General features: G+C 36.6%; 2 protein-coding genes across 2 annotated transcripts in view; one reads left to right on the top strand and one right to left on the bottom strand.

The window, feature by feature from the left end:
• six1a (SIX homeobox 1a) overlaps nt 1-23793 on the bottom strand; it is a 251117-nt gene that overhangs the window by 16591 nt on the left and 210733 nt on the right. The gene's annotated exons all lie outside the window — the stretch shown is intronic.
• Nucleotides 7925-9443, top strand: six6a (SIX homeobox 6a). Its single transcript, XM_070877547.1, has 2 exons — nt 7925-8496; nt 9263-9443. Exons 1-2 carry the CDS (start codon nt 7925-7927, stop codon nt 9441-9443), a joined length of 753 nt encoding a protein of 250 aa, XP_070733648.1.

Here is a 23793-nt window from a genome sequence, read left to right on the forward strand (position 1 = left end):
GGAATATTGTGTTCAGTTTTGGTCTCCTAATCTGAGGAAGGACGTTTTTGCTATTGAGGGAGTGCAGTGAAGGTCCACCAGACTGATTCCCGGGATGGCCGGACTGTCATATAAGGAGAGACTGGATCAACTGGGCCTTTATTCACTGGAGTTTAGAAGGATGACAGGGGATTTCATAGAAATGTATACAATTCTGACGGGACTGGACAGGTTAGATGCAGGAAGAATGTTACCGATGTTGGGGAAGTCCAGAACCAGGGGACATAGTCTTAGGATAAGGGGTAGGCCATTTAGGACTGAGATGAGGAGAAACTTCTTCACTCAGAGAGTTGTTAACCTATGGAATTCCCTGCCGCAGAGAGTTGTTAATGCCAGTTCATTGGATATATTCAAGAGGGAGCTAGATATGGCCCTTACGGCTAAGGGGATCAAGGGGTATGGAGAGAAAGCAGGAAAGCGGTACTGAGGGAATGATCAGCCATGATCTCATTGAATGGCGGTGCAGGCTCGAAGGGCCGAATGGCCTACTCCTGCACCTATTTTCTATGTTTCTATGTTTCTATGTACCATCACATTATACCAAATATAAAGACCAATGTATTGCAAAATTTCACAGTGCACATTTTAAAAATAATTTTACGGTGTCCTAAATAGTAGTTCAATACAAATATTACAGTATCTTTCTCCAAATCATTTATGATTAATGTGAATAGCAAAGATCCATTCAGGGTTTGAGTGTGGTAAAGTGTTATTTATCATATAAATTCTATAATAATTGGCAAAAAAATGACTATGAATAAAGTAGAGTGATGGAAGATATGATTCATTTTTTTCATAATGAGGTGAGTAAATAACCTCATTTTACATGAATTGAGAATGTAGGATGAGAGAAAATGCTTTAAAAATGAAGAATCCATTGGTTAAGTTCAAATTTAGAATACCTTCCTCCATAGGGGCATTAATTTGCAGATTAAACTATCACCTAATGCAAAAAAATTAGCATTATTTCGAAAGGGTCCTGGATTACCAAATGAAAGAATCAAAGGATAACAAATGGATAAATGAATGAAATCTTCCTGGTCCATTAATTTTTATTATTTATGATACTTCACAATTGCTTCAGAGAAGTCAATGTTACGAAGATAGTTTGAGGCTATGAATCAGGCAAACATTTCAGCACAATAATCTTTTTGAGCTTCCTTGGTCACTTTTATGTAAACACCATCAAAGCACTCCAGTAAACTAATATCCAGTTGTTGTGCCTCTGTAAATTTTAAAATAATGACTAATTTATGATTCAATGACTGACTAGGAGAACTCCAATGGCAGTTGTGGACCTGGAATGTGGTTTGTGGTCACCAAGAGCCCAAGACAGCCTTAGTGAAACAGTGATTTGTTGTTTTTTAATGATAATATTTGAGCCAATCTGGTCCAAGTGTGATTAACACTTACCATATGTGACACTTTTGAATGTGGTCTACAGTTTACATGTAGTACACTTTCAAGTATGACATTTTCCTGTATATTCTGGATGAATGCTACACACATAGCTTTCTAATTATATATATATTAAAAAACACAGGTCCTTTTGAAAACAAAATGACTTAGAAGGTACAACATGAAGTCATACAATTGGGAAAAGCAGTGTGCAAAGTTGCTCTGCTAAAAGAGATGCCAAAAACTGTCAATCAGTGGTAGTAATGTTGCTAGTTCATAAGATTGCTTAGCAGAGAGAGTTATTTTTGTTGAATGGATTTGGTCATAGATGATTTTTGCCTGTCTTTCAACATAGCTCTTAAAAGAGAAGACATAATGCTATATCTGTGAAACAATGTGCTGTTTAGACACATATTAACCTCTTTGTAAATGACAACTAATTGACCAAAGGGCAAAGATTATTCTGTACAGACATTAATGTAGCAAATTACTGCTCTGCATACATCAAATATGTAATGGTAATCTCAAAAATAGATTTGATATTTAACTGAAAGAGTTATTTCCTTTTTAAGTTTGAGGGCATTTTCCTGCTCAATGTTGACACTTTTTCCATGTTTTACTCAAAGGGAATATGTTCGAAGGAAAGTAAGAGAGGCGGAAAGGAGCCTAATTACAATTTAAATATCAACAATGTTACAATTGACGAACATAAATTAAAAATATGAACAACATAAAAAAACTGAACATTACAAACGTGCTAACTGAAAAATTAGACGCGGCTGTGCACTATTTATAAATGCAATGTCCTATTTTGAGGTTTACTGTTTAGTAAAGTTAATATGGACAATCCAGAGTGTTCCCAAAAACTCCCCGGAGAAAACGCCATCTCATGGCAGAGTATACTTTATACTACCAACTTGTTGCATTAAGCGGGTGAATATTTATTATTTTGCATGAAGTATAGGTTGGTCAATAAGCCGATTTTCAATAAAATAAAATAACAATTCTGTATACGCTTCGAAATTGAATTATGAAGCAGCAAAGATTTTATCTCGGAATACAAGGAGATGAACAACAAGCCATTACCCTTGCACTGAAAGTTTCTTTCAATGAAAAAAGTGAAAAGTCAAGGTCAAGGCACCACCAAGTTTCTTGTTATTTTTTATTTATTTTCTTAAAGAAAACTAAGGATATGACAGGTGAAACTATTTGAGATATTTTCGGAGTTCACTTTTGTAATTACCTAATTTCTTGTTTGTAGCTTTCAGTCAGGAAATATGCCATTGATATGCGTTTTAATCCGGAACAGAATGCATCGTTTGTATAAAATATGATTTAAATTAATGTTTCCATGGTTGCCGCAACATCTTTTTCAACTGATTTAGAATCACGGATTCTAACGTTTTCAGACGACTGCGTAGAAGATAATACATGTTCACTGAAATCAGAATAATTTATTGGGTTTTTAGTGAGTAAACATTATGGTGTATATATCTATTATCTGTAATAGTTATTTTCGTAACGCGCCGCAATCCATGCTTGAAAGGAAGTTGATGTTAACTTCAGATTTAAATGACATGAAAACTAAATGTTAGCGGTCAGGCTGCTTGGATGCATTTTCCCGAAACTGGGATTCATAAAACTGCACGTTTACCGCGCTTAATACTTTGCCTTGAAATATTTTTAGTAATGAAAATAAAATATAGTTTACTTGCAGAAATGTGCGGTTTTCTACATGCATGTTTATATCACCACACCAAAGACAGCAGTATTTGTGAGTTTAAATATGTAAAACTGGTAAAAAAAAATATAACAAAAGTGATATTTAATAGTATTCCATTGTGTGCGTAGGTAGGAATAATAACTGTAAAAATTGCACGTTCCGAAGATTATACATTAATGGAACTATAGAATTAATAAAAAATATTGTTCTATGATTATTAGGTAACATCCACTGTATAACTTGATGACCTGAACTACTTTCTCAGACCCTCAATATCCTTCAAACTTAATTCCATTGATAGAAGTACTCACTGTGAAATATTTAGGCTGTTGCAGTCCCAAGTATAGGTGGTCTTGGAGCTTAGCGGTAAACGCCTGAGGGCAGGTCGCATGATTTGCATCTGCTTGGGAATGGTGGGAATGTGGGTCATAAAGGAAGGGGGCAACAAATTAAAAGGAGGGGTGGCTAATGCGTTTGCTACCACATAAGAGGCTGCGGAGGACAATACTGAAATCGATGCCAGTATCCTGAAACGCAGATTCGGTTCTACACAACATTTGTATTTTACAAGAGTCACTGTTAGCAGGATCAAGCGACAAGGTTGGAAAAGTGTTTGCATGTTCAGCAATATACAAATAGATGAAGTGGTTGGATGACCGTTACCGATGGGAGAAGTTGGGGCGGGGGAGTAGATGCTGGTTCTCTTAATATTTTTTCTATATTACAGTATGTGAAGAACTTTAGTCATCTTTGACATGGAACGCCTAAGTAATTCTTAAACCAGATGTATCGCTAGCTGGATAATAAAAGATGACTTTTGAATGATATATGCTATCACGCATCTGTACTGTAATGTCCCATGTCCAGCCCTACTCAGCTTTGTAAAGATTTTTGAATGCATTGTTAAAATAGTTGGGTTGAGAGGATTGCACTGTCCTAATCTTCTGGGAATAAAAATTACTGAGGGTTTAGAGTGGAGAGACCAGATATCTTGCATATATTTATTATCTATCGCTTATCATGATACCGATTTCCCTATGGGGAACATTTTGGATAAGTTGACATTGGCTGTGATATTGTTGATGAGAAATATATGTCAGGTGTGTCAAGCCATATTTTCGATTTCGAACACTTTCAGCAGTAATGATGTCTGTCAAAAGCATTACATTTTGATTTTAATTACAGTGGGGAATTGATGTGATGACTTTTAATAGTGCAATGGTTCACTAAACCCTCAGGTTGAAATCTAGGGCGGGGTCAAAATGTAATAACAAACTGTATTCTCCAACAAAGCCACACTTGAGGATATCCAATATGGTATTCAAATACTTCTGGAACCAAGTAAAGGTTGCCTCCGATTATTTCATGGAGGTTAGAAAACTCACTCTATGCTCATTATAGTCCTAATAAAAAAAACTCGACCTATTTCTAACCGAATAAATCTATTACTGCACAAAAATCGAGTGTGATCGCAGTTGGGAAATTTAGAATTTAGTTTCAAGTTTTTTGGAAATAAAAAGCTGGTGTCAGTAAAAGTGACCAGAAGTTGTCGGATTGTCGTAAAACCCCATCTCGACAAATGGTTGACGAATGTCCTTTAGGGAAGAAAGCCCATCGTTCTTACCCGGTGTGGCCTATATGTGACTCCAGTCCTACATCAACGTGGTTAGTTAACTTTTAACTGCCATCTGAAGTGACCTTGCAAGCCATTCAGTTGTATCGCCGCCTTCTCCGGGGAACTAGGGATGGGCAATAAATGTTGGCCTTGTCAGTGAAGCCCAGATCCCGCGAATGAATATTTAAAAAGCACTGTATATGTGTGGTGTTGTTGAATAGAAATTGTTACTGCCGTTCCTGGTGAAGACCACTGTAATAATCTGCCTCACAGCGGCAGCAGTAAAAATGCTTTCTGAGATTACACCAATATGCTTTAAATTATTATCCTTTATAAGGCACGTATCAAATTCATTTTTGGCATCCTCGAAAGCCAGCAGTTATAAATATGTGATATTTAAGCCGGGGAAGTACAAACTACTACAATCAAGGCACATAAATCCATAGAGAATTCATTAGTGTTATATTTCATCATTAACATGTTATTAACAGATAGTTATCCATATCGAACAGACTCTTGCGATTCTATGTTGTTATTCCAGTTGAACTGTTACAAATCATCTAAGACTTAGAGCAATAATCAGCTATGTATATGAATGTGAACCCCCTCCCCCCATCACACTAAAATAATGCAGATCTTTACAAATGGTATTTAATATATGTAAAATGTACCAGTGCACATAGTTTATACTATCAGGTTGTATTTTCCAAACCATTAAGAAGAAAAATGCATACATACATACATACAACAACAACAACAACAACAACTTGCATTTATATAGCACCTTTAACGTAGTAAAATGTCCCAAGGCGCTTCACACGAGCGTTATCAAACAAAATAAGCATCATGCTATACCACATGACGAATTGCTAATACCATAAATAAAAGTTTTAGTTAAATAATTTATTCTACATTTAATTTATAATTGCACCGAAAGACATTGCTATAATTGAGTATTACCCAGCTAACCTGCGCTGTTTTGGTAGCTATCTTTAATATTGTGTGAAGGTGAATGAAGATGGACTCAGTGGTTTCGGATAACTAGAACATAGGTATATATATACATGTGCAAATAATGTAGACAATAAAAAGGTGTAGAATGCCAATTATTGACACATCGTAATCCAATAATATTAACAATTCGAATACCAATAATCTACACAGTACAATAATTGCAGAATGTTTTTAATCGATACATGTCTTATGTATACCTACCAATTCTAAGATGAAAAGTACATACAATATATATATGGCACATTTTACATATTCCCTGATACATATAAAATATTTTGCAACTGTTGCATTACTAAATGCCATTTCAGTAATAAATGTGGTTCATATGAACCAGTATACCTTCTGTACTTTAAAACATGCTCATTCTGCATATTTGAAGATGCACAGTCCCACTGAAGTGTTTTGCAGTGAAAATATTACAGAAAACAAAATAGGGAAAATATATTTAGTACCATCTCAGAATTCGCATAGGAAGACGTTTGCTTGCCTCGTGATAATGAAATGAGAAATAAAACGCGATTGAATAATTGTTCGGGTCCGGTGAGTAATTTTGGTGATAAAAAAACTTGAATCCTCTTTGAAAACCACTATCCTGAACTCGAAACCAACATTCCGCCACGGCGCATTACTTTGTTCGAGGCAGGTTGTGGTTTTTAAACTGTGGTTTCATATTTTTTTTAAACTGACCGTTTGTTTCAGCTGAGGCAGCTGCCATCAGACTCGGCGCTTGGCGTTCATGCATCAGCGACTCGTTTGGGATTGCACAATAGTTTAATGCTCTGAAGGCATTTCCATAACATCGGAAATCACTCGAAGTGGCTGGAAGGGATATCTTGAATTCAACTGTATAAAACTGTGAAAATAATATAAACATGTGCCTTAAGAAGGTTCTTAATTTCAATCAAACCGGATATTTGTTTTCATCCAAAAGCGGTATCAAAGCTTCAGATTTATAATGTTATCTAACTGGAAGCAGCAACATTCTCCATCGCCATCTCCCTCCCCATCCGGAATTTTGGAAGCTAATGTTGAACTCTATTTTCAAGGGTTCCCAGCTCTCGGAATTCCGTTATTTAGTCTTCAATAGAAGGTTAACGTAATGGGTCACAACATTTAAAGGAAACCGCAAAGAATGGCTATAGTTCAAAATACCTCAGATCATTTATAATAGAATTTAATTAAGACTTCATTGAAAATTGATCCGGTGTGGACATGTACGTCAATGGTACATGTAGAATGAATGTATTACATTGAACTTGAAGAAAATACTGCATTTTTCAGAAGTCTTTGATATCGCCACGTTAAATGTGATGAAAAAAACATATTTATTTTGCTAGCCTTCAGTTTGGTGGAAATGTCCCAGTATCTAAAACGCTAAGTAAGTTTTGCAGCCAATGCTTTGCAATACTGTTAACAAATGGGCATTATATTGTAATACTAATCACGAGAAATTGACCAAAGCAACGCAATATTTTAGACGTTTGGGGTCGCTGCACGTTGCATATTATTAGAATTTAAATACAAATATACACACTGAACCAAATTGGAGAGAATTGAAATTTGTCACATGAATGAATACTTCAGACTGACCCATATACTATTTGTATGATATATGAATCTTATATCCGAAAACGCCTGGATTATGATCTATGGATGACTGAACGAATACTAAGTTCCCTTTCTTTTTACCTATGGACATGATTTTTATCCGTACCGTCAATTTTTCATTTCCTACGTTGTGTCAGATCGATCAAATACAGAAACGAAGGTCAGCATGTTTGCTTTTCCAACAAGCGTGCTGTTTCTTTGGAGGTGATGAAATCCTTACCCTTGCTTCTGGTTGATTGGCAAACTTGACAGTGATTGACAGGCAGCCATGGCAACCAGGCACCGAATCTGCCAAGTCCAATAGAAAATCAGATGTGGGCTGAATCCTTTTTTCCCCCCTTTTAACAGCATCTCATCATCGCAACCGCAAAGGATCTACTACTAACCCTGGCACTTGAAGCACCAAGTTCATATTCGTCGTCTGGGAACCTAACTAGAACGCTTCGTTTGTTTGCTTTGCTAGTCGGACTTGGTTCCGTTGACTTGGCTTTGCATTTATCTAGCTTTGTCTTTTAAAAAAAGACTCAATGTTCCAGCTGCCAATTCTGAATTTCAGCCCTCAGCAGGTGGCGGGGGTTTGTGAGACGCTGGAGGAAAGCGGAGACATTGAGCGCCTTGGTCGCTTCCTCTGGTCCCTGCCAGTGGCCCCAGCAGCATGTGAGGCACTCAACAAAAACGAGTCCGTCCTCAGAGCTAGGGCCATCGTGGCATTCCACACGGGCAACTTCCGAGAGCTGTATCACATCCTGGAGAATCACAAGTTCACCAAGGAGTCACACGGCAAGTTGCAGGCCCTTTGGCTAGAAGCGCACTACCAAGAAGCGGAGAAACTAAGGGGTCGCCCCTTGGGTCCAGTGGACAAGTACAGAGTTCGAAAGAAGTTCCCCCTGCCCAGGACTATCTGGGACGGAGAACAAAAGACACACTGCTTCAAGGAGAGAACGAGGCATTTGTTGAGGGAGTGGTACCTGCAGGACCCCTATCCAAATCCCAGCAAAAAACGAGAGCTGGCCCAAGCCACCGGACTTACATCTACACAAGTGGGTAACTGGTTTAAGAATCGTAGGCAAAGGGACAGAGCAGCAGCAGCTAAAAACAGGTCGGTGTTTTATTTATATAATGTTTTAAATATATTCTTTAGATATGTGTTAGATAAATAAAATTCAGGCAGAATGGGTTAACTATTTTGTCAATTTCAGCTGCAACACATCAAGCAGCGACTGAAACTGTTAATGTCCGTATGATTTCATTTTGTAAATTTAGCAAGACATAACAGTATCCTAGTTTGCATTTATCAATGTAATTTGAAAAAAATCATGTTTAAGATCATAAAACATTACATTGCATCAAATTAATAGACGGGGAAACTGGATTAGTTGATCTATCGATGCCTGTCAGTGTCTGCGTCGTGTGTTTCACCGTGAAGTGGACTCCTTTCAACCATATCTGATGGAGGGAAATGCTTCAAAATACAGTTCGTGCATTACAACCGAGCCAACCCTTAGTGTTAGGTTTATTTCGATGGTACAAAATTTTAGTGTACAATCCCACCAACTGTATAATTTATTCTGTTTTTAGCTATTTCCTAAATCACTGCCTCGATTTATATGGTTTTAAGGAGCGTTTATCTGCTTCAACGTGTATATTTGAAAACACTAGCAGTTTTTATTTTAAAAAGGCACAAGTCTTAAAACTGTTTCATCTGCTTCCTTGTTGACATTGATGTTCAACTCCCATAGTACAAATCTTGAAGGTGATCCTCGAGTCTTTGATAAGCTGCAGATCTAGAAGTGTGTGTGTGTGTCTGTGCACATTTCTCCCCCCTTAGATTGTAATTCCTCGCTGTGTTTTTCTCACGAGAGCAGGCTGCAGCAGCAGATTCTGTCGCAGGCATCCGTGCGCTCTCTGAGCGAGGAGGACGCTGCTGTGGAACCCCTGGTGGACGGTTCAAGCCCCGACGCCAGCCTCTGCAGCGTCTCGGAGAGAAGCAAAGCGGCCACTTCGGCTATCTCCATCACATCAAGCGACAGTGACTGCGACATTTGAGAAAAGAGCCCGCGCCCTGAGAGTGCCTCCAAATTCCTGCACAAGTCGACCAAAGGCCGCAGTGACCATAGTGGAGGACACCAGTCGCCACTTCCTTACATCATTCTCTTAGGAACGACTGTTCTGCTTTTATGGCAGAAAACTTAACGACTGCGGTCTTTTAAAAAAACTCGTTATTACCTTTATTTAAAGGATATATATATAGAGAGAAAAAAATTACCGAAATAATGCCTCAAAAACCATTTCTGCCAAGCTGCAACATTTTGAGCACCTGCCCTGTACCTTCGTGGGTATTTCATGTTGAAAGACGGTGTTATATTTTTACTTTACTTTAAAGTTATATATAATATACATATATATGTTTGTTTATCTATTTAAAACAATTGCTTTGTTAGGTTTCTGCATTCATCGTTTGTTTCTATGTGCACAGACTGTGTAGAGTATTGTGCGTTGGGTAGTGGATACACAGTTTGAAAGAAAATAAAATGTTTAACGATGTACATTTTCTTCTCCGAATCTTCAGTTCTTCTGTGTTTTCCTGAATGGGTTGTTGCTGTCGTTGTAAATAGTACGGTGATGTTTTATATAAGCATTTCGGTTTAGTCGAGATGAGGAATTCAGATGAGCTAAATTTGGACGGGGTCTTTTCATCCACCACTGTTACAGACTACGAAAGCCAAGCGTCATGCCTCAGGCTGGCTAAACCTTGTAAAACTAAAATGGTTTTGTATTATACAATTTGACGCTGATCTTTAAATCGCATGAACTGTGTTCTTTTTGCTTTTCTTTTTCCGACTGATTTCATTTGCGTTCCGGTATTAGGAAAATTAGTGCTTCAGTCTTACGACTTAATTTGATTGCTTATCTGATGTGGATCACTTTAAAAGTACAGCGACACAAAAGATGTGAACGACATAGTATGTACTGACCATGCACAGTCATGCTTATTGAAAGCGACAAGAGTGTAGGCGAACTGCCATGCAGGTTGTTGTTAGCGATGTTTTACATTATATTATATTACTTTTTAGCTGATATAATTGCAGTTTGTATTTACCATAAATAGTGAAAAACAATTGGAAATATTCACCGCACATTGTCTTTAAAATTGTAAAACCTGCCAGCGTTTTCAAGCAGATTATCAATTGATTTAGGATCTGACCATTTTTGAAATGGTATACAGAATGTAAGCGGAAATTGTATACGCCAATAACCGTTACCGCAAAGTAATCAGTTCGAGACAGAATTATTATGCAGAATAGAAAGAAAAACTTACATTTATATAGCGCCTTTCACGAACACCGGACGTCTCAAAACGCTCTACAGCCAATGAAATAGTTTTGGCCTGTAGTCACTATTGTAATGCACACAGTACGCCACTTTAACGCCACAAACAAACGCTGCTTTTGCAGCATTTTTTAAGCTTCAAGAAAAAGAGGTTACCCGTGGATTTCAATTATTTTCATAATTCGGATGAAAAAGTTCTAGAAAACACACATTAATATTAACTCCCAACATTCAACTGCTAAGAAGTATTCATGAATGCCTCGTTGCATTTGGTATAAAGTACCTCACGTAAAAATAGTTCTTAGTGCAGAGAAAGCAAATATACATGTTACAATGTATGATGGAGCTCGATTATTTGTTAGAATTACTTTAGTGTCGTTTCATTCTTGTATGTACTATATTTAAATCTGTAAGATGTAGCGTAAATGTAGTTTTAAAAACAACATGATGCCGTTTTGGGGACTCTCTTTAATTTAAAGAGAAACAGCATGTCTAATATTTCTTCATTTATTAGAATACACTTATTGTATATTATGCACTAACAGACAGTAAATTCATTATTTTAATTCAACCCATGCTGTATACAAAGGAACACATCTCGGTTTTGATTGATACAGATGAACAGTGTTTACCTAGATAATGCTATTAGTACGCAATACAATAATATCTGTCAAGTCTTAAAGAAATCCATAATTGACGATTTTAGTAAATCTTTTTCATCCTATCAAATCTGGTTTGAAATCTGCGATCACGTCAGATGGAATCATTAATGTAAATAATTGACATAATTTGAAGCGATAATTTAAATTTATCTGCTTAGAACTTGGCATTTTATGTTCCATGGTGTGTTCACACACATATGGTAGGCTGGCTGGCAATCGTCAGGCATTGTACAACAACCTAATGCTTACATTGAACACCACTCCAATGCCAGTATGCCGGCTAAATGCGCTGATTTCTTCCTTGCATCTGTTATTAATTGTAAAATATATTTACCAGCAATCAGATGGTTTGTTTATTTGTATACAATGTAGGCATGGATACATAAACAGAAACTATAGTTTACAAATATACATTTTCCAATTTGGGCATAAATTCTTAGTGGATTATTTTCACATCAAAATACAATGCACGTTATTACTCGACAGCATGTTTTACTGTGAGCGGGCACTTTATTCGGATCAAGTTAAAGGGTGATTGATAAAATGCAATTATTTTAGTTTACCAGATCAAATAACTCAGAGTTGTAAAGAAATATTGCTACTGGTGAATAATAGCCATGTTGCTCGAGCAGTATTACTTACCACAAACATTTAACTCTGGATCGTTGCCAAATCATGAACACATCATTTCCTCATGTTTTAATGAATAGAATAGAAATTTATATTTTGCAAGTTTTAGGTAATGATTCTCAAAACATCGCTTAGTGCCGTAATTCGTTACCATGCATATTGGCCGTCATATTAGCTTGCTGAGGCCCAAGAATTATTTTCATCACTGTCGATTTCATTACTGACGCTTTGTGCATAAATACTATTTCAAAAAGAGACGAGATTTGAGCTGGTGGGCATTAGCTCGTTTGACCATCACCGTGGATGTCTATTTTCAACAATTTGTATTTTTATAGATAATTGAACATTTTTTCTTTTATACGAACCATCAGTGGTATTGCTGTTCTACTCTAGTCATTTTGCTAACTGCTCAAACCAAGCACGGTACGGCTTCACCCGGAAGAGATCAGTAGCTGTGTCAACAGTCAAGATTATCTGTTCAAGTTTGCGATAAGACAAATTATTTATTTTCAAATCAAGAGATCGCATAGTTTGTCGAATGGATCGAAGCATTTATTTTGGTGCAATGATAACTCCAATAAAGCCATTCTCATTTTTGAACTAATATGTGTATATTTATGACATCATCGAGAGCCAATGAAGATGGAGTATAGTGTATGAGCGTTATGAAATTTACTCGCATTCGGTGTATTGGGCAGTGATACTGACAGGTCATTTGATCAACCATTATCAATGAAGCAGAAATCACCCAATCAGCCTTGGGAGAGGAGGAATTTTCACCAGCGTTTAGTGTGGTGGAAGAAAACTGGTGAAAAGTTTATGGACTTTTTAGGAAAATGCAATCTATTTAATTCATAAGAAAATCAGGTGTTTACGCCACAAGACTGAGCGCGGTTACCACAATTTGCAGGGATTACGTGCAACAATATTGAATCACAGACTGTTTCATAAGGTTGCAAGCATCAAACGATTTAATGAATCTTCGACAAGATAGTAGAGCTGTTTTAAAGTAAAAGTTGAAAGAGTTGCGGGTTTTTTGAAGTTAATCTTCAGACATATATTTCGAAAATTCACTCTTAAATAATTAGTTGGATGAATCAATCAAAATAACTGATTATATATTTACTGATTACTGCAGCTGCGAAATGTGTTTCCACTTTACGTTCATATTTTCTTAAGATTGGGTTTGGAGTGACTTAACTTTACAGCGAAATAACTTTTTTTTAAACAATGAAAAATTATTATCCACGTGTGATTCTGAAATTAACACTGAAATCGCAGATCTGGAAATGAACCCAGTGGGAGTCAAGGTGTGGAAACCTTTAATTGTTTAGCAATAAATTAATAACAAGTAGTAGCCAAACATATAAACGACATACAGCATAACAAAGGACATTGGGATTATTCTTAAATAAAAATATAAAGAACATTAAAACGCGTGTCAGTAAAAGGTATCTTACAGTTTCAAATTTATCGCTTATTTGCCGCTTTCAAAACATATTTGAACAACATTACCTAAAAGAACAATATTACCTAAAAGCGCAATTAATGCTTTCTCGATCTGTCCTGATATAAAATAGAAAGAAAACATTGTGCCTTGACGTGATTATGGGCAACATCTTATTCTCTTTTGTGCATGAGCTAGGGAAATATTTGAATATATCCGTTTCTATTCAAGCGTGGGGTGGACCTCGCCGCGATGAATGAAAAAGTCTTGTAAGCAGTCAATAACATTGTCAAACTTCTCTGAGTAATAAACGCTAATGATGGGATCTCGAGTCCCTGGAGGACAAAGGGCGCTCTAAGTATTTTGTGATGTTGTATTGGCTAACGAGGAGTTTACAAAAGATTTACCAGGCAACATTTTGAATCCGCAAGAGGCAAGCAAAGCAAAAGGCTAGGGTTCAGACAGCATTGAACCATATACAACAAGAGAGAAGGAAAACGAGAGAAAGGCAAGCGTACGACTGAATGGCTGAGTGAATTTCTTTAAATGAAAATATTTTAGAGCCCAGTTTGTTATTTTAAAGCAGCTGCATTAGTTCCAGTTTAAATGTTATGAATTCGCTTCTCTTTTTTTGGCAACATTCGATGAGCTTACGGGTGGGTGTGTTCTGATTTAGCCTGGGTACTAGTTGGCTGATTTTGAGTCAATGAAACTGATCTGAATTGACAAGCGTATTGTTGCAGAGGCTTCACAAATTGTGATTACGATGGACACAATTTGGTAACATTTTAATTGAAGAGAATTCAAGTAATTTCTTCTAATCTAGCTGACAAAGCTTCAACTGATATGTACATTGCATTGATTAGCAATTTATCAATGTGATTGTGGGAAAATATTATACATATTTTAATGTCTTAGCGTTCATTTTATTGACTGCGTCGCTAAGAATCTTAATAGATTTTCTCTTCCTCACATTGGCATCCATTGATGCTGAGGTTACGCTCTTAAGACAAAAAGTACCATGGCTTTTTAATTACGTGCATTGCGAAGTATGAGGTATTTGAAATACAGAATATGAATCTAAAACGAATTGCAGTGTATTCTTTGAATTTGATTTATTAAAAATTGTATCGTGAAACACATGTTTTAGTAATACGGCGTCTACATACGCTACTTATATTTCAATTCACTAATTGGGGCATGGTAAATAACATTTTAAATGCAAATAGATTTATTTGGGAAACATATTTTAACATCTTTACTTACGATATTTAGTTGTAAAAGTTTTGATTCTCATGCTTTTTAAATAAAAGTTGCCACAGAAAAGTAAATCTCTTAAACTTTGGCCGTATTTATCAATTTAATTTATCAACCCAATGATGCTTACACAGCAGAACCAACTTCTACTTCATTTCATAATCAGTCGCAAGTATGGTTGGGAAACATAAGAACATAAGAAAACTCAAGGGCCCGGAAAGGCTGGAGAAGCTCACCTCTCTAGCACTCAACCCTGCTATTATAGCATCAGTTAATATTTTGAAAGTCCCTAATTTTTTTTTTGTCTCCACTTTTTTAATTGGCAGACTATTCCAAACATTTATCATTGTTTGAGTTTAAAAAGTTCTCCTAAATATTTGCTTTAAATCTACTGTTGATTTTAATTTATTTAAACTAGTCCTATTCCCTGGCTTATTCTGTCCTTATCCATAACAATTTAATATTTTATGGTCTTAATAAGGCCTCCCCATTAGTCTACTTTCTAGATGTTAGACCTGAACCTTATCAAATATCTCCTCACAGCTCAACCCTTTTAATGTGAGATGTCTTGTTGCTATTCTTTCCACCTTCTCCAATCTTTGTATATGTTTTTGTGGGTAGTGACGAGAACTGAACATCCAAGTTTGGTGTAACCAATGTGTATTTCTGGAGAATCTTTTGTTCTGCTAAATATCCTAGCATTCTATTGGCCTATTTAATTGCTTCATCACATTTCTCAGGCATTGAAAGTGGTCATTACCAATTCCAAATTTCCCTCTACCAATTCATTTCCATTACTTGTTTACTTGTGGTGCACATTTTTCAACCAATGTGCTATATTTTATATTTATCAGGTCTAAATTTGATTTGCCACTTCTCTGCTCTATACTACCTGAGCCCTTCTCTAAAATGTATGTGGCATTTTCTGTCTTCCGCTGTTTCAGTGTCATCAGAATTGACAAGGTTATGGTTAGATTTTGTATCGCCATCACTAATGTGATTAGAAGCAAGATCTACACACTGATCCCTGAGGGATTCTACTCAACATTTCTCCAATCTGCCATTGCCTTTCTCACCAACAGTCTGATTCCACTTTTAGACCAACTCTCTCTCCAAGATTCGTGTGACTACTTGCATGTGGAAATTTGTCAACAGCTTCCAGAGAAAAAAACCAAATAATTTATACCATAGGGAGTTCTGTTATCTACTTTATTTGTGACATTCTTAAAGAAATCATGTGCATCGGCCAAGCATGGTTACCCCCTATCCCTGCAGTTGTTGACGATTAGTTAATGAGCCTGTAGATGATAGTACCAGATTTGTTTATAAAACTTTTATGATTTTACTTGTGAATAAACACAAGATATGGAATATTTTAAAGAGGTCCAGACTATAAATAAATATACAGTAATTACTAGATCTTATGCATACCGTGAGCAATGTACTCATTGATTGCAAATGCATTACATGGCGTCCTGTTGTTTTCAGTTTTAAATCTTATAATAACTTTTATTTATATAGCGCCTTTAATGTCCCAAGGCGCTTCACAACAGAATTACAAGACAAAACCGATAAATTTGACACCGAACCACAAAAGAAGAAATTAAGGCAGATGACCAAAAGCTTGTTTTAAAAGGTAGGTTTTAAGGAGCGTCTTAAAGAAGTATATATATCTTGATATATATCTTGATATATAAGCTGAAACACCTTATTTGAATCAATTCAGCTGTTTTCAAATTGACTCACCCAATGCAACGGATTGTAATTCCCCTTGCTAACGGTTACCGTAGATAAAAAGAAATAAATTTGCAAAAAGTTTGTAATAATTATTAATATGTGAAAATACCCCAAATTTTGCAATGTTATATTAATGTTGGTAAATTTAATTGACTCATAACGCTGTTACTAAACACGTTTACTCTCTCTGATTTTTTTCCTCTCATTTGAATGTAAAATTCTGTGCACGGATTAGACATTATAACAACTTTATTAATCGCATTTTCACCCATACCATAGTCATTGGACATTCTGCATAAAATTACAGGTCTGTAGGCGAAATCGTGTCTTAGATTATTTTATTTGTTTTCCCTTCAGGTCACAAGAGGAAATCTGAGCAACATTGCTTTACCCGTGCTTCTGACGGCTCCATAGAGTATGCTGATACAAGGTAGTCATTGAAATACAACAATACTAATGAGGGAAATTCTGTATAAAATACAAATAGGAAAATCTTGAGTATACAATCATTACAGCTGTTGAATTGTCGGTGCTTCCTTCCAATATATTTCAATAATCTCTGTCAGTTATAGTTGGATGGTTTATATGAAATATGCCACATAAGAAAAGTCGGAAGGATTGCAATGCACTTATTAATTCAACGAGACCATTTCAGAGCTGAAAGCGCAGACTGATACAATGTTCAGGTGACAGTGCTTCAATCTGAAGGGTGTTTAATATAAAATATCACAAAAAAAAGTTTTCAATAGGTGCATTTACCCATGCTTCTGACGGCCCCATAGAGAAGTAAGAGCATACATTTATCATATGATATTAAAATATGCAAATCATATTAGGGTTGTAAATTAATATTGCATTACTTTTGCAACAAACTTGTTAAGTGCAAATAAACACATTCTTCTAGAATAATACCCAACATTTACAGAACACCACAATTTTTAACATAGTACAGGCTCAACTTTTACATCACTAGCTTTAGATGGATAAAATGGAAGTTATTTTTCTACTTTCAATTTACCGATTATAATGCTTAATTATTTCATCCTTCTTCCTGAACCAGTAATATCAGCGAGGAAGACACATTAGAAACATATGCTCGGTAGTATTTAATAAATGGATATCGTTTTTAGTTATTTGAATTTGCAATGGTATTTTATAATGCAATAAGTCACAGTCATGGTTCATGGCTAGCAAATACGTTCCGCTTGGCTAATCAAACATTTACTTCTAATAAAAGTTCTCAAGTTATCTTTATATATTTGCTATCAACTGTAAACACCACAAATAAGCAAAATAAACGTTACCGTACACCTGGAAAACACAAATTTGCTACTCTGATATAATAAGGTCAGAGAATGCTGGAGATTTTTAGTCTGCCCTGTTCCTGTGCTTCACATAATATAATCCTTGTATCGTCAAATTCATTCAACTGCCCAGAATGTTGGCGTAACATTATGTTTACTTTCTGTTGCAACAGCAAGGAACATATGAATATGATCGTGTTGAATTAGTTCCTTTGAAATTACTAGTATCAAACAACTTTAATGCCTTGATTCTCAGATCTATAATACTCAGACCAGGGACCTTGTGTTTATCAATAATACAACGACATCTCAATGCATATGATAAAGAATTGTCTCCCCTAAGAGACCAAATACAATCCCTTAGTACACAATGGTTTAATAACTGGGGCTCTTACAATGGATGTGATAACCACCTAGATCATGACATGACTGAAACACCCCTTCTCTAAAGTATCCAATTATTACATATATGAAGGCGTCAATTAGAAATTATTTATATTTATAAACTATAATTTTCAGTCTATAATTGAATTTTTTAGGCTTTTAAGCCCAATTTAATATTTAAAAGAGGCATATGTTTAAACTGAAGGTGAGATGGTCATGTAAACAGTTATCTAATTGTAAGTCATAACCAAATACTGATACAGCAGATTTACCAGACATTGTGGGATTATTCTCTGTAGAGTATTTGCTTAGTCCTTGGGAACAAATGGGCTAATGTAACAATATAAAGCAAGAAAGTTAGAAATAGTTTAGGTTTCATGCAATGCTTATATTGTAGGTAAGTTACAAAATTATAATTGATATTAACTATTACACAAGATTATATGCAAATAACAATGGGGTTCTTTCCAGGTATCATTTTCAACGTGGCTATTGTGCACTAAAAGTACATTAAAAAAATAAGTGTAGCCTACAACTGGTATATATGTACTTCTTGTTTAGTGTGTCTACATGTGGTGAGAACAGAGTGGATAACACACAAAAGATTCAAAATAGATCCAGCACTCATTTTGAATGCATGGGTAGAACCTGGAAAAGGTGTTACCAATACTGAGTCATCCTTGGTTTGTAATTGATACATTTTTCTGTTGTTGGATTCCACGTACCTCAGTGTTCTTCGAAAAAATAATAATTATATTTTTATTAAGATAAGTTTTTAATTTTTCTTAATTTTTGTTAATGCTTACAAATCCTACTTATAATCACATAACAGATAAACAGTGCCTCAGTGAGACTGAGATACAGTCAGCATCTGTTAAGTGAATAACCTTAGTTATCAGGAACTGACAGTAACATTTCAGTGATTTTTCATTGTAGGACTCATTCCATACCTTTAATTACTAAGTTAGTAGAGCATAAGAAGATGTAGAGTGGAAGAAACTCACTTTGCCCATCAAGCCCACTCTATCCGGAGCTCAGTACAAAGTCAAGTAGTGTGAGAATACCACTAGAAGTGGTTTCACAACATCGAGCTTTAAAATGCTTCTGCATTAAATCACTGACCTGATTCAGACCACTTCTAATCAAGCCTTCAATCAATATGTCTTGACTGGGCCAATATTTAGGTAAATGAGCACTGGAATCACACAGAAAATACTAAGGAATATAAGAACATAAGAATTGCTAGAAGAAAACAGACCAAGGTCCATCTAGTTCACCTTCTACCATCCTGGTGATTGCTTGATACAATGATAATGGAGCCGTTGACTGATCATAGCAATCAATCTCTTTCAATTAGTTTCCAACAGACCCAGAAATAACATGAGGAAAACTCCAATGGTGGAGTTATATTAGGTCCAAAGTTAGATTTTTCCTCCCAGACACAAAGTTCCTGAATACAAAACTTTTTATGGTGATTTCTTGCTGACCATCCACACTTAGATTTCCAAAAGGCATTCGATAAGGTGCCACACAAAAGGTTACTGCAGAAGATAAAGGTACGCGGAGTCAGAGGAAATGTATTAGCATGGATAGAGAATTGGCTGGCTAACAGAAAGCAGAGAGTCGGGATAAATGGGTCCTTTTTGGGTTGGAAATCGGTGGTTAGTGGTATGCCACAGGGATCAGTGCTGGGACCACAACTGTTTACAATATACATAGATGACCTGGAAGAGGGGACAGAGTGTAGTGTAACAAAATTTGCAGATGACACAAAGATTAGTGGGAAAGCGGGTTGTGTAGAGGACACAGAGAGGCTGGAAAGAGATTTAGATAGGTTATGCGAATGGGCTAAGGTTTGGCAGATGGAATACAATGTCGGAAAGTGTGAGGTCATCCACCTTGGGAAAAAAAACAGTAAAAGGGAATATTATTTGAATAGGAAGAAATTACAACATGCTGCGGTGCAGAGGGACCTGGGGGTCCTTGTGCATGAATCCAAAAAAATTAGTTTGCAGGTGCAGCAGGTAATCAGGAAGGTGAATGGAATGTTGGCCTTCATTGCGAGAGGGATGGAGTACAAAAGCAGGGAGGTCCTGTTGCAACTGTATAGGCTATTGGTGAGGCCGCACCTGGAGTACTGCGTGCAGTTTTGGTCACCTTACTTAATGAAGGATATACTAGCTTTGGAGGGGGTACAGAGACGATTCACGAGGCTGATTCCAGAGATGAGGGGGTTACCTTATGATGATAGATTGAGTAGACTGGGTCTTTACTCGTTGGAGTTCAGAAGGATGAGGGGTGATCTTATAGAAACATTTAAAATAATGAAAGGGATAGACAAGATAGAGGCAGAGAGGTTGTTTCCACTGGTCAGGGAGACTAGAACTAGGGGGCACAGTCTCAAAATACGGGGGAGCCAATTTAAAACCGAGTTGAGAAGGAATTTCTTCTCCCAGAGGGTTGTGAATCTGTGGAATTCTCTGCCCAAGGAAGCAGTTGAGGCTAGCTCATTGAATGTATTCAAATCACAGATAGATAGATTTTTAACCAATAAGGGAATTAAGGATTATGGGGAGCGGGCGGGTAAGTGGAGCTGAGTCCACGGCCAGATCAGCCATGATCTTGTTGAATGGCGGAGCAGGCTCGAGGGGCTAGATGGCCTACTCCTGTTCCTAATTCTTATGTTCTTATGTTCCTATGTTCTTAGAGTTACACACGAGAGTTACACACACACTGTGAGTTACACACTGAGAGTTACACACACACTGATCACATTTACCACATATCATGTCTCAGATCACTTATATACTGTGTCCCAAAATGTTATTTTCTGAAATAAATGTATCTAATTTGCATTTGAATTGTTATTTTGTTTCATCTTACAGGTTGCATTCTATGCCCTCACATGATCTTCCTCAACTTTGAAGCATGGTAAAATAGGTAGAATTAATACTTCATAAGATGGAGGCCATAAACTGATAAATAAATTTATTTAACAGTAAATGGATAAATGAACAGAACCAATGGCACACTTTAGATCTACAGTAGTTATAGGCTTAATGATCCTTCTTCAGAAGATAAAATATAACAGTCACATCTGCTGTGCTAAATTACAATGTAAAGTGGACCAGATACAAAGTTCCTGAATACAAATCTTTTTATGGTGATTCCTTGCTGACCATCCACCAAGTCTCACTGGTCTCTCTCTCTCTCTCTCGCTCGCTCTCGCTCTCACCATAGCTTCAGATAGATTTTTCAATTGGAAAAAGGCAGGCTGATAAATACTTTTCAAAATTTGGCCAGAATAAAGGAAGCTAAATACACATTTCTTTAAAAATGGAGTTGCAACTCAAACTCAAACATATATTCGAACAAAACCTACAAAAAGCTTGGTTTTGTCCCAGCCTCAGATACTGACCAGTCACAACATCTATATTCTGGGGCTATTGTCTATTAAAAATAAGCCATGCCATTTTCTGTGAGTGAATCTGGTTTTCAACCCCACATGTACTGTGATACGAAGAAAGAAGCCAATATCATGATACATCACATACAAACTACTTCATTTTTCAGCAGAACTGACTGTGCCTTGCACTTCACTTAGTGACAAGGGAATTATGTGTCTGTGTGTTTGGATATATATACAGAGCTCTGCTCCCTGGCCAGATCATTTTTTTATTTTTCAAGAGAACGACTTTAAGAGTATCTGGTTTTCCATAATAATAAAAACATTGAAAAATAAGGATATAAAGTCCCCAGTAAAAGGAAAGAACTTGCATTTATATAGTGCCTTTAATAACCTTAGGACGTTCCAAAGGACTTTACAGCCAAAAGATAATGACCAGATAATCTGTGTTTTTAAATGATGTTGATTGAAGGATAAATATTGGCGAGGATTCTGAGGATAAGTCCTCTGATCTTGTTTGAAATAGTACCATAGGATATTTTACATCTATCTGAAAGGACAGATGGGGCTTCGGTTTAAAGTCTCATCCCAAATCGGTACCTCCGACATTGCAGCGCTCCCTCAGCACTGCACTGGAGTGTAGAGTTTAGATTATATGCTCAAGTCCCTGGAAATCCAATGTAGCTGCAAACCACATTTAAAATACGGCTGAACATTACATTGGAGTTATACTAGCCAACGCAACTCCACGCCTCTTTAGTGCGCTCAGGCGTTAGATTGCAGAACTGACTGAGTTGACTGTCACTTTGAAGCAAAAGTGGCAGTATAAATATACTCCTAGCTATAGACTTAAACTGAAAAAAACACTTGTTTCCCCTCTTTCCAGTTTGCCTTCCAAATGTTTAAGACCTCAGTTCAGGAAAGTGGGAATGGATAAGATTTAATGATCGTTATCTGTCCTATGTATTTCAAAGTGAATTAGATACTGTGTCTAACTAAGCAGTTAGGATGACAGACAGGTAGATCATTTATATATTTTAACCATGTGGTTGCAGCCTGCAGATGATGTTGTTATTTCGACAAAATGCTCATTAATGGCGTAAATGTATGATCTCAAAAAATGGTTCAAAACGCCGTGACTTTATCCATCATTTGTTTTCTATGCTGTTTATATCGCAGCTACTAACTAGCCTTAGCGGTAATACAAGTCCCAGCTATATTTATACTTTATACTGCCTCGCTCAAACAACTATTCTGCTGGCTAGGAGAGAGCTCAGTGCTTGAACAGTTACAGACATGTGCCCTCAGAAACACTCAAATTAAATTTACAGATTCACTCCTTAAACGTTGGAATTAAATGGTGGTGAGTTTAATAAGGTGTTATAAAACGGTTTGATAATGTAATGTACTCCATGTGGTGTCATATCGCAGATGTGAAGCCATCGCCCCCAGAGAAGCTCGCACGCTTCTCTCTGCGTGACTCCGGGTTTATACCTGAACTTCGGTGTTGCAGAAATGCTGTCGTTACAAAATAAATTATACGCAAATATTGCCTTTTCGCACGATAGGTTCGGATGAAAAAGACGTTTCTGTCCATTTCATTTCATCCTTTTAGTGTGATCAATTTTAAAACACAGACGTCTATTGGATTATTGGATCGGCCAATGGGTTCAATCATTTTCAAAAAATCAACTTGTTATTTTTATGCGACCATTCGCTTTGAAAGTGGAACTTTAATACATGCTAACTCGATTAATCAATTAAAGACAGCGGATGAGAATCTTTACATATCGTTAATTGGGGGTGAGGTAACGTTACTCGCCACTAACTCAGCAGATACTTAGAAATGGTCCCGTTTAAAGAAAAAACCCGCAGCTATAAAATCAAACTGCTCAGATTCAGAATTTGATAAAATTGTGTAAGAAGTTCTGTCAAACACTTTAAAATTACCCATTCTGCCATATATATATATATATCGCTCTGTACTTCTTCCTTCTTTCTGTTTCGAAACTGTATGTTGTCCTGAAGTGGTAATTATAACCTCTAACTTCTACATATTGGCAACTCCTGCAGCAATGCTCTCAACTAGAGCCCTTGCAGCCACTGTACAATTCCGAACCCGAGCCCCGCCTTGTCAATTAGTAGCCCAGTTGGAGCTGCTTATTGTTCACTCAGGCGCTGTCCTTGGTATTTGGCCTTCTTTCTCTTCAGCCTCTACAGGGAATCCAACATGGCAATC

This window comes from Pristiophorus japonicus, chromosome 4 (assembly GCF_044704955.1).
Source record: "Pristiophorus japonicus isolate sPriJap1 chromosome 4, sPriJap1.hap1, whole genome shotgun sequence".
In the NCBI taxonomy this organism is placed as follows: Eukaryota; Metazoa; Chordata; class Chondrichthyes; family Pristiophoridae; genus Pristiophorus; species Pristiophorus japonicus.